At 42.4% G+C, this 12358-nt stretch overlaps 1 protein-coding gene across 1 annotated transcript; it reads left to right on the forward strand.

Moving 5' to 3' along the window:
* The first annotated feature begins 8334 nt into the window (after positions 1–8334).
* LOC148187502 (interferon-inducible GTPase 5-like) lies at positions 8335–11731 on the forward strand. The gene is made up of 2 exons (XM_088087680.1): positions 8335–8913; positions 9978–11731. Exons 1-2 carry the CDS (start codon positions 8346–8348, stop codon positions 10613–10615), a joined length of 1206 nt encoding a protein of 401 aa, XP_087943806.1. The 5' UTR covers positions 8335–8345; the 3' UTR covers positions 10616–11731.
* The last annotated feature ends 627 nt before the right edge of the window (positions 11732–12358 follow it).

The following is a 12358-nucleotide window of genomic DNA, read 5'->3' on the forward strand; positions in this document are numbered from 1 at the left end:
AACAAAATGGGCAGCCTTGGAGAACCGATCAACAATAGTTAGAATAACTGTGTTACCTCTAGACGGGGGAAGACCAGACACGAAATCCACAGCAATGTGAGACCAAGGACGACGTGAGACAGGCAAGGGCTGGAGAAGTCCAGAGCTGGGCCGAGTAGAGGTCTTATTGGCGGCGCAAACCGAACAAGCCGCACCAAACTCCCGAGTGTCCCTTTCCAGAGTCGGCCACCAGAACCTCTGTCTCACGACCTCAGTCGTACGGGTAGCACCGGGGTGACAGGAAAACTTTGATGAATGAGCCCAAATCAGCACCTGAGAACGAACAGAGTCAGGGACAAACAATCGATTAGGGGGTCCGTTACCTGGATCTGGATCTTGATCCTGGGCTCACCGCACTTTGGACTCAATTTCCCAAGAGAGAGTGGACACTATACAGGTCCTGGGGAGAATGGGCTCAGGCTCCCCAGGATCCTCCAACGCAGAAAACTGACGAGACAGGGCGTCCGGCTTGACGTTTCTGGACCCAGGGCGATAGGTGAGGGTGAAGTTAAACCGGCCAAAAAAAAGAGTCCATCTGGCCTGGCGAGCATTCAGTCTCTTGGCAGTTCTGATATATTCCAGATTTCGATGATCTGTCCAAACAATAAAGGGGTGTTCCGCGCCCTCCAGCCAGTGCCGCCATTCCTCCAAAGCCATCTTGACTGCCAGGAGCTCTCGGTTGCCAACGTCATAATTTCTCTCCGCCGGTGACAATCGACGGGAGAAAAACGCACAAGGGTGGAGTTTGTGATCAGTGGGGGAACGCTGGGATAGCACAGCGCCGACCCCTGTGTCGGAAGCATCCACTTCGACCACAAACTGCAGACTGGGGTCCGGTTGAGTCAAGATAGGGGCGGAGACAAACCGGTTCTTTAATTCCTGAAACGCCTGATTTGCCTCAGGTGTCCAGGAGAACGGTATCTTCACAGAGGTGAGAGAGGTCAGGGGGGCAGCGATCTTGCTGTAGTCGCGGATAAAGCGACGATAGAAATTAGCAAACCCCAGGAAACGTTGCAGCTGCTTCCGATTCTCCAGAGGGGGCCAGTCCTTTACTGCGGTTAGTTTTGCGGGATCCATTTTTACTTCACCTGCGGAGATGATGTAGCCCAGGAACGAAACAGTAGAGACATGGAACTCACATTTTTCTCCCTTGACGAAGAGACGGTTCTTTAGAAGCCGCTCCAGAACCAGACGGACATGTTGAATGTGTTCCTGGGTGTTCTTGGAGTAAATGAGAATGTCGTCCAAGTAGACAAAAACGAAACGGCCAATCATGTCCCTGAGAACGTCATTAATGAGGTTCTGGAATACGGCGGGAGCGTTGGTCAGCCCAAACGACATGACCAAATACTCGAAGTGACCCAGAGGGGTGTTGAAGGCCGTCTTCCACTCATCCCCTTCCCAGATGCGAATGAGGTGGTAAGCATTGCGGAGGTCCAACTTCGTGAACACTGTGGCACCATGAAGGGGGGTGAAAGCAGTTAATCAGAGGTAGGGGATAAGAGTTCTTAACTGTGATATCGTTGAGTCCTCTGTAGTCAATACAGGGTCAAAGAGTCTTGTCCTTCTTATCAACAAAGAAGAATCCGGCCCGCACAGGCGAGGAAGAAGGATGGATGATCCCTGCTGCTAATGAGTCATTTATGTAGGTTTCCATAGCTGTTTGCTCAGGTTTGGAGAGATTGTATAAATGACTGGTGGGCAGTGTGGCTCCAGGAATCAGGTCTATGGCGCAGTCATAAGGGCGGTGGAGGAGCAGAGAAAGAGCACTATCCTTACAAAAGGCTGGGGCGAGATCATGGTAGACTTCAGGGACTGAATCCAAGTTGACTGGGGCTTCTGGGACTGGCGTAGACCGACTGAGAGGGGTGAAGGCTGAACGAAGACAGGTTTCATGACAGAGAGGGTCCCACGACATCACTTTCTCTTTCTTCCAGTTAATGTGCGGGTTGTGGGTTTGGAGCCAGGAGTATCCTAGGACAACAGGGGGACAGGAATGCTCGATGACGTAGAAGGTCGTTGTCTCACGGTGATTTCCAGCGACTATAAGGGTAATGGGCACCGTCTTGTGTCGTACCTGGGCCAGATGTAACCCGTTGAGAGCCTTGACCTCTAGGGGAACCTCAAGTCTCTCCAAAGGGATGCGGAGTTGTTGCGCTAACTGAAGGTCCAGAAAATTTTCCTCCGCACCAGAATCGAGCAGAACTTGGACCGGGAATGACTGGGACTGCCAACAAAGCGAAGCAGCGATCTGCAGCCGATGAGGAGAGGAAGAAGAAACCTGGCTCACCCGTATCTCCCCAGTTATTGATGAGCCTGGGCGTTTCCCGAGCGAAGAGGGCAAACAGCGACGTAATGACCCTTCTTGCCGCAATACAGACAGGCGTTGGTGTTGCGTCGATGCTGCTTCTCCTGGGTTGACAACTGGGTGTGGCCAATTTGCATGGGCTCCGGGTCAGGAACGGAACGTGGAACTGGAATTGGTGACTGACGCCTCTTAGCGGGAACCTGGGAACTCTCAGGACGAGAACTCCACTCTCTCCGCCTTTCTCGGATCCAGTTGTCAATCCGGGTGGCTAAATCAATGATTTGATCCAGGCTGCTCATTCCATCCAGTTCATCCTTGATTGTGTCATTTAATGCAGCGTAGAAAGCTCCCTGGAGAGCTGTGTCGTTCCATCCACTTCCTGCGGCAATGGTCCGAAACTCGACCGAGAAGTCCGCCACACTCCGGCTCCCTTGGCGGACGGACATCAGACGGTGACTGGCTTCATCCCCACGTAGAGGGTGGTCAAAAATCTTCTTTATTTCGGCCACGAAGTCGGTGTAGGAGTTGCAAATTGCCTCTTTGCGCTCCCAAACAGCAGTTCCCCATCTCCTCGCCCGACCCGAGAGAAGGCTAATCAGAAAGGCTACTCGGGTTCTATCTGTTGCATATGAGTGGGGCTGTAGATCAAAGATTAACGACACCTGAGTCAAAAAGGCCTGACAGGAACCTATATCACCATCATACCATTCTGGAACAGGAACATGTGGCTCACGAATCGATTGTGGAGCTGGACTACTGTTAGCCACCACAGGAGTAGCTACAGCGGCTACAGGCTGATCAGCTCTAGCGCTTAAATTTGACACTTTACTGGTGAGCAAAGAGACCTGTTTCAGCAGAGCTGCGTTACTCTCCACTAAATTAAAAGCCTCATGTCCCTCTAACAGTGCGTACCCACCAAACGCGATGAAAATTATTTCAGCGCGCCTCAAATGAAATCGCGTCGCGCCAGACGCTCCAGTTTTGATGCTCGTACAAAAACCCCAAAATGGGACTCGACGCGCGACGAAATCGCGCCGCGTGTCGAGCCCGCCAAAACAACTACATTTCTTCCGCCATTTCATTCTCTCGTTGACCATGCCTAAGATAACCACGATTGCTGCACTGCACCTGCTCTGGAGAAGTTCCCAGCGTTGTCTGCGGGCTAGGCGCCGACGTTGGTTCTGGGTGCATGCTACCCTACGGAGGCGGCGTGAGCTCGGCGAGTTCCACCGTCTCCTGCAACAAGGGACAGGAACTGTCGTACAGCTCTGGGTTAGCGGTGACGGCGATGATAAGCTGCTCCTCCATTGTTTCTGGCGGTTTGATTAGATTTTGCGAGGGAACACCAGGACGTCCATACGTCAGCACGTCGATGACGATCTTAACGCTGATAGGCTGTCGCGGCGCGTCTTCACGCGACGACGCCGCAAAAGTTCAATTATTTCAACTCGAGCGTTGGACGCGAGGCGTTCCAACGTGTCCAACGCGCCGCGCAATCGCGTCCATCGCGTCGCCCGGCAAAATGAGGCGTCAAATCGCGTCTTTGCATTGACTTTGTATGTAATCTTGAGGCGCAATCATTTTTAATCGCGTTTGGTGGGTACGCACCGTAAGACAGCTCCCTGGTTAACTATCGCTTGCTGAACTGTGATTTCAGTAGGAGCTCCGGACTGTACTGTTACAGACGGCTCAGAGACTCAGTTGCGGGACAACAAGACACAGCACACTAAACTCACAATAAAAGATTTTATGTATAATTTCAAAAAAGAACAGAACAGAAAACTAAATGCTAACCCGAGCTAGGTAACACCGAGTAAGGAGAGCAAACCAAACTGGAACAGATAAACAACTAAAGCAACTAAGGGAGACACCAAAACTCGGTGCTAAACGAACTCTGTAAACACACACTGAATTACGAGATGATTACTACTAGAACAGGCAACTAAAAGAGACACCACATGGGTGCAGAATGCTATGACAAGCGGAGATAACTATTATAACAAAGGGAGACACCATACGGGTGCAAATACTATGACAGGCGGAGATTAACCACTACAACGAACAGAAGCACCATACGGGTGCAAATACTATGACAGGCGGAGATTAACCACTACAACTAACAGAAGCACCATACGGGTGCAAATACTATGACAGGCAGAAATATACTAAACGCTAACCGGTAACAAGACTAAGGAACGAAGCACTAAAGCTAACGGCTATGCTATCCACTTATCTGGGTTACAGGGAGAGAGGATGGGGAAGGCAGGCAGGCGGAGATTGAGGGTGCAGAAGGCGAGAGTCCAACAGAGGAGGGCAGAGGGTCCGAAGTGGGATTCCAGGCGGTTTAGACAGAAGGAGGGAGACCGATGAGGTGGAGATGACGCTGAGGTAGTCGGAGTAGCACACGATGATCGGAGATTGTCCAAAACTGCAGGCAGAGAGACAAGCGGTTAGCAACAGCGGTGGAAGCATGGATCACACTTAAACTACGAACGACAACTGACTAGGAGTAGCGAACAGTCCGACGCCGACGAGTCGACTGAGCCTGGCTTAAATGCAGGTCCAGATCAGATGCAGCTGGCAGACAATCACCCATGTGGCGCGAACGCTGATTGCAAGTGGCTGCAGCTGTTGGGTCCTCCACCTTCTGCAGCCAACTCACGCCTACCTACAGGAAAATGAGAAAGAGGAAAAAACAAAGAGAGAGAGCACTGCCACTAACCAACACCAGGGGCCGTGACACCACTGGCTGTAGTAAAAATAACCCCAGAGCTTATTTTGAGGTTGCATGGTCAATTAGCAGGCACAGCTGTATTATTGGCAGCAGAGGAAGGGTCCAGATTCATTCCATTTCTTGGAATCCCAGCAGCTATGGCCCTCTCTTTCACCTTCACCTACAGAGCTCTCAATACATTCCTCAACATACTTGCTGAGGATGCACAGAGGGTGTTTAAAAGGGCCCTGGGTTTGAACACCCTCAGTGTGACGTTGTAAAGTTCAATGGCACAGTTTAAACAGCAGTAAGAGCTTTTGGATTATTATTACGAGTAGATTGCATTGTATCATCTTTTTTTGTATAAATGCTTTAAAAAGATCATAACCCTGTATTCTAGCTGCACATATTAGTGATCATGCATCATACATTTTGCAGTTAATCACTCCATCCAATGGTCTCTAGGAGTTATTTACTCTCATCATAGCAGGTGTTAATCAAATGTCAAATTACACATAATACAGTGAAACATGCTTCTTCATCATTGTAAAATAGGTAGAATATTATAATATTTTTGAATTATAAATTCTAGTGCATAACACTTTTTGAATATTTTTGTTATGTATTGCCATTTTTAACCATTTTCTGAAGATAGCTTGGTAGTCTGTCTTACACTCTGATTGTCATGGTTGTTAATAGTTTCTGTATTCATAGTAACCATGTAGTTATCATTCTGAGCCCCCGTACCATGTAATTCTATTTAACCAAGGGACAGAATATTAGAAACACCACTGTTTTCTCTGATTGTTTTATTTCAAAAGATCCTCACCAACAGTGATGTGTGTTGTGTCTTGTGGGCACCTTCAGATGATTGTGATGAGTGTTCGCTGCCCCCCGAGTGGTCTCTGTACAGAACTAGAACATAACGTCAGTCAAGCTAATGCACTAATATTTACTGTAATGTTAATCATCGTTATTCTTATTTCAACTGTGTCTCTATAATTCATAGAAATTGCTCTACTATTGTTAATATTCTTATGATACATCTTCACTGTTTTTTCATGCTTTAGAAATATCACAGGGATGACGCCAGTTTCAATATAGTGCTGTTTTTTTTGTGCATTGAACAAATAAAGATCATAGACAAAAACTACATTTTCATTATAATTTCATTTATCAATGCCTCTTTTTCATACTACTGCTACTACTACTACTATTACTACTATTACTGCTACTACTACTAATAATAATAATAGGTGCTTTTCAAAGCACACAGGAATGCCTTACAAGACAGTAAAAAATATGCAGCATGTATCCACATATCATTAAGTCAAATAAATCTGTAATATACACTAATAATAAAATAGCTGGACAAAAACAATTTTAAATATTAGGTAAAAAACCATTATCAGGAAGTCATCATCAGTGCAAATATCGATATGAGTGCTACTATTAAATTGTATATGCCAGCTTCACCTGTGTCTTTTCAAACTGGATTTGAACATGGAAAGGGGATTGATATTGCGAGTGTTTTGTGGGAGAGTTTCCAAGGGCGAGATGCAGAACGGCTTAAGACTCTTGATTCCATGGTCATAAAGAGAGCTGTGATGTGAGCTGGATTATAGAAGAGACTCAAAGAGTATGGGAGGGTGTGTGGGTATGAAGGAGTTCAGAAAGATACAGAGCGGATAGTTTATAAAGGGTCTGAAAGTGAGAATCTTGATACAGTATTTAACAGGAAGCCAGTGAAGTTGCTGAAGAGAAGGTGTGATGTGATCTGTGGAGGGCGATCTAGTGATGACACCGGCAGCTGAATTGTGGGCCAAACCGTGTTCATTATGACGCTTAAGAGGAAGACCAAAGAGCACAGATTTGTGATTATCAATATGTTATGTTAACCCACAGAGCTCTCAATACATCCCCGGGCATGCTTGCTAAAGATGCACAGAGGCTGTTTAAAAGGGCCCCTTGGTTTGAACACCTCAGTGTCATATTGTGAAGTGAAGGCAACAACATCGAATGGCACATTAGATTTTCTGTCATGTTGCCACAGCTCATAAGTGTTGAACCACATTGCAGTTATTAGTTTTTTACTATTAATTATAATAATAATAACAATAATAATGTATTTATCATAAATGGTGGTATGATAGTTAATATCTTAAAAAGACTCACATCATCAAAAGTTTCCAAAGAAAACCAAGCTCCCATAAAAAAAAGAAGAGAGACAGAGCAAAGGAAGAAAGATGGTCCAATGTTTTGTAGAAAAAAGAAAAGGTCAAGTCAGTCCTCTTTGCAAAGCAGCCATGACTGGGAATGAGTATATGCCAATATATTTAAAAGGAAATAATTATAAAAATGTAACATTGGCCAAAAGACAAGATTAGATGATTCTAGACTGTAACCCCAAACTGATGTAAGTAACCCAAAGCTAGATTTAAAAAAAAAAATAGATTTTAAACAGCTAATGTAGTAATTAGACAGTGTACCCCAAACTAAAAATGTGGATGGGAAGGCTATTTGTTTCTTTGGTTGTTTTTTTCACATAATAGGTTTTGCTCTTTATATTAAGATGGACTGACTTACACTAATTACGAGAAATTACCACCACAATAACTCCTAATTAATAACAAAAATCTGTCAGAAGACAGTAGTAAAGTGTCACCTGCAGAGCCAGCAGGATGTGGTGTCTGCAGCTCTGCATGTTTCCTGTAACTGTGTGTGTTTCTTGAAAGTCAGCTGATACAGAGAACCAATCAACTGTCCTTCATTCATAGTAAGATGTTTTCATCGGTCACTGTCTTCACTATATCTGTCTGAACTCTAAAAAACTTTCCCAAAGTTTCTTACAGGAGTGCAGAAGCTGGATGTCTCATCTTTTTCAACATTAAGACTCCAGGGTGAGTAGTTTCTAATATTCAGCAAAAGTCTACTTTATTATCTTGATGAAATATAAGAGAAAGCTGCTTATCACTGTCTAAAACAGGCACATTATGATATATTATAATATTAATGTTCAGTGCTAATGTGAACCTACCTCCGTGTTATCTTGTACACATCTTAGTACGCCAAACTGATCTGCGTTTTTTGAGGTTATACTCCTTTATTCTATACTTTAGCGAAAGAGGGGATTTTCTAAAAATGATGTGTGCATGTAAGATTTTTGTTGGTATTAGGGGTTCTTGTTGATTATGTTTTAGAATTGTGGGACTTCATATTCTACAATTTCCCCACAGACAATAATGACTTTTACCTTCTCTTTTACTCAGTTACTCCAGGATTACCATGGAGGAACCAACTGATTCCAAATTAACTGAGGTCATTAAAGAAGCACTGGAAAGCAATGATCAAGCATTAGCTGTTAAAATAATCCAGGAATATTTGGACAAGGAGATAAATACTCCACTAAATATTGGGATCACAGGAGAGTCTGGCTCTGGTAAATCCACCTTTGTCAATGCCTTCAGAGGCATAGATGATGGGGATGAGGAAAATGCGGCCCCTACTGGTTGTGTAGAAACCACCTCCGAGCCTACAGAATACCTCCATCCAAACTATCCCAATGTTAAACTTTGGGATCTTCCAGGTATCGGCACCACCAAGTTTCCAGCTGACAAATACCTGACGCTTGTTGGATTTGAAAGGTTTGACTTCTTCATCATCATCTCAGCTGATCGCTTCAGAGAAAATGATGTGAAGCTCGCTCAGGAGATTCAGAGGATGGGGAAAGAGTTCTACTTTGTTCGTTCAAAGATTGACAATGACTTACGTGATGCAGAAAGACGTCAGAGATCAAAATTCAATGAGGAAAGGATTCTTTCACAAATCAGGGAAAACTACATTCAAGATAAGTGTCTCCTGTAATGACATGATAATAGTGAGATCAACGTCCGTAATAAAAAACAAGTTACAGGACAACACTGATTGTTACATTGAAATTTTGCAGAGAAGCTTTCACACCATTTTAATCTTCAATTCTAAAACATGAACATCCAGAACTCCATGCATTTCTTGCTGTAATTTTCATCTTTCTGTTAGATTTTATCTAACAGATCTATTTGATGAAGGATAAAGTATATATTGTAAATACAAACAACATTGTATTCATGGGATGTTTCTCTCATAATTAAGTATCACTGTCTAAAACAGTCTCAAGTTTTTCTTGAGCGAGTATTCACTGTAAGATAAGAGTGAGAGAATAGTCTTCTCTCACTTTTTCCTCAATCACAGTGTATCAGAGGTATGTTTCTAAACAGCTTATGATATATTTAAAATCGCAAAGTGAAATGATTAAACGGTTCAGTTATTGCATTGTAATATCTAATAAAATATAGGCAAACATTAGAACTTTAAACAGAATCACAGACTGCTCTGCTTCCTCTCTTCTGGTGATTGTTTATAAATTGAGATTTTACATCAATGATACTTGTTAGTATGTATTTTAGGATTATGCATCCTCTACAGTTAATTCGAGACTCTATGTCTACCTCAAGTAAAGAACTACCCATATATAGAGATGCCTTAGTGCCTGTAAGTTGACCATAGATACCTGAGATGGACCAGTGCCAGCAGATTTAACACAACACAAACACATTCCTCACTTCTCAGAAGAAGCTTAGTTCCTGACATGTTAGAATTTGATCCCAACCATCTACGTCATAACAACTGCATAAATACCACTGTGTTTTCTCTGTTCGCTGTCGAACAGTCACTTGCATGTTCCCCTTGTTCCTGTGTCGACCCGAGTGCTCTTAATAAACGTTTACTGATTGAAGCTTCAACAGGTGTCTCTGCTCCTCTATTGCACCCCATAATATCATCCTATCAATACTGAAGTGACACTTATTTAGAGAAGGTGAGTTTACAACACTATCATGTTCCCTTAGATAGGCATATAATTCTTCTTTTTTCTACAAGGTCTACAAGAACAAGGTGTGGTCTCTGCTCAAGTCTTCCTGGTGTCCATTGTTGACCTCCACCTGTATGACTTCACTCTGTTATTGAACACCTTTGAGAAAGAATTTCCTGCACACAAGAAGCATGTTCTGCTGCTGGCCATGCCCAACATCAGCCTGGAGGTCATCAACAAGAAGAAAAAGGCTTTTCATTCCAAAATAAAATACTTAGCAACACTTAGTGCAGCTTTAGCAGCTGTAACAGTTCCTGGGCCCTCTGTTGATGTTAATTTGGGTCTGTTGGTTGGTGTTGTTACAAGATGGGTAATTGGGTTTGGTCTTGATGTCCCGTCACTGAGGAGACTTGCTTTTAATGCACGTGTGCCATTGGATGATCTGATTGCTGTCATAATTTCACCGTTAGCTACAGTAAAAATAACCCCAGAGCTTGTCTCCAGGGAGTTTGCTAAAGTTGGAGGTGCAGCTACATTATTGGCAGCAGAGGAAGTGACCAGATTCATTCCAATACTTGGAATCCCAGCAACAATGGCCCTCTCTTTCACCTTCACCTACAGAGTTCTCAAAACATTCCTCAACATGCTTGCTGAGGATGCACAGAGGGTGTTAGAAAAGGCCCTGGGTTTGAACACTTCAGGGTGATATGTGATAAAGTGATAAGTGATATATGTGATAATATGTGATAAGTGATAAAGTGATAAAGTGATAAAGTGAATGGCAATGGCATTCAATGGCACAGTTAAAACAGTAGAAAGAGCTTTTGAATTATTATTGAATAAATTGCTTTGTATGCTTTTTTCTATTTGCAGAAGTGCTGTTCTATTGTGTGTGCTATTCTAGCTGCACATTTTTAGCAATCATGCATCATACATTTTGCAGTTGATAATTCCATCCAATGGTCTCTATATAGGAGCTATTTACTCTCATGAATGTTCATATTAATGAAAACACCCTGTCGCTCACAGCACATCAAAAGTGCCTCTGTCATTTTAAAACGGGAAAGACTATCATTGCATTTTTAAAGTCATACTGTATAGTGTAACAAAACATTTTGACTATTTTTGTGATGTATTACCATTTTCAACCATTTTCTAAAGGTAGCATGGTAGTCTGACACTCTGAGTGTCTTGTTGATGAATAGTTTCTGTATTCATAGTTACCATGTTGTTGAGCAGAAAGCATTCTATAACTTATATGTACATACAAATCATATTTTTGTATTATAGCTGCACATTTAAGCAATCATTCATCATATGTTTTTCAGTTCATCATTCCATCTAATGGCATAGATGTAATTTACTCTTATAAACGCAGATATTAATTAAGCATCTTATCAATTATGGCACATTAAAACATGATTCTTTTTCATTTCAAAATGGGAAGAAACATAACTTTATTTTTATATAAGTGTGTGTAATACAACAAAACTTGCATGCATTGCCATATTGATTTTCTAAAAGTAGCTTGAAAATATATCCTAAAATTTGTGTTTAATGTAGGTATAGTAGTTTCTGTATTCTTATCAACCATGTAGTTATTACTATGTAGTAATCAATATATGTAGCATGGTTTCCTGTTTACACAAGAGACATAATATTATAAACACCACTGTCTTCTGTATTTTATCACCAAAATTCTTGCTCAGTGATGTGTGTTGTTCTGTCTTGTTGGCACCGATGGACGGATATTTTCTGCCCCCCAGTGGTCGCTGTTAGGAACTACAACACAACGTCACTCAAGCAAATACACACATTTTAATTGATATACATCCTTCCTGTGTTTTTTTTTACGCATTAGAAATAATACAGCGATAACACCAGTGTCAAAATACTGTATTTTTTCATGCATTGTGTGAACAAAGATCATGCAAAAAAAAAAATACAGTTTCATTATAGTTTAATTCATTAATGCATCTATCATAGAATAAAACAATCAAAATAATGCATTTCATTTATAGGTGCCACTTAAGCATAGCTTAGCATAGCATAGCAAGTAATAACAGCAATGTGTTCACAGATCATGAAGACAAGACAGTCAGTAATATCCAGTAATAAGTTAATAAAATAACCAGACAATTTAAAAAAAAAAAAAAAGATTTGGTAAAAAAAAAAAAAAAAAAAAAAGTATGTATATACATATGTGTGTGACCTTTAGATTATATAGCTTCAGCGCTGTGTTTCAGACAGGAGGTGGGAAAGGAAGGTCATAAAGCGAGCAGATGGTGACGTGTGTTGGATTGCTGCAGAGGCTCTAAGAGTACAGGAGAGTGTGTAGGTATGAAGGAGTTCAGAGAGATACAGAGGGGATAGGTTATGAAGGATCTTAATCGTGAGAATGTTGAAATTGATACGGCATTTAACAGAAAGCCAGTGAAGTTGCTGAAGA

Source organism: Plectropomus leopardus, chromosome 14 (assembly GCF_026936395.1).
Source record: "Plectropomus leopardus strain MGB_pleo_1.0 chromosome 14, ASM2693639v1, whole genome shotgun sequence".
Classification (NCBI taxonomy): Eukaryota; Metazoa; Chordata; class Actinopteri; order Perciformes; family Serranidae; genus Plectropomus; species Plectropomus leopardus.

What these genes read in the sequence shown, in the direction of transcription:
- LOC148187502 (XM_088087680.1), top strand. Translation starts at nt 8,346, where the DNA reads ATGGAGGAACCAACTGATTCCAAATTAACTGAGGTCATTAAAGAAGCA. An exon ending in AAACTACATTCAAGATAAGT is followed by an intron (nt 8,914 to 9,977) that starts GTCTCCTGTAAT and finishes TTTTTCTACAAG; the next exon opens with GTCTACAAGAACAAGGTGTG.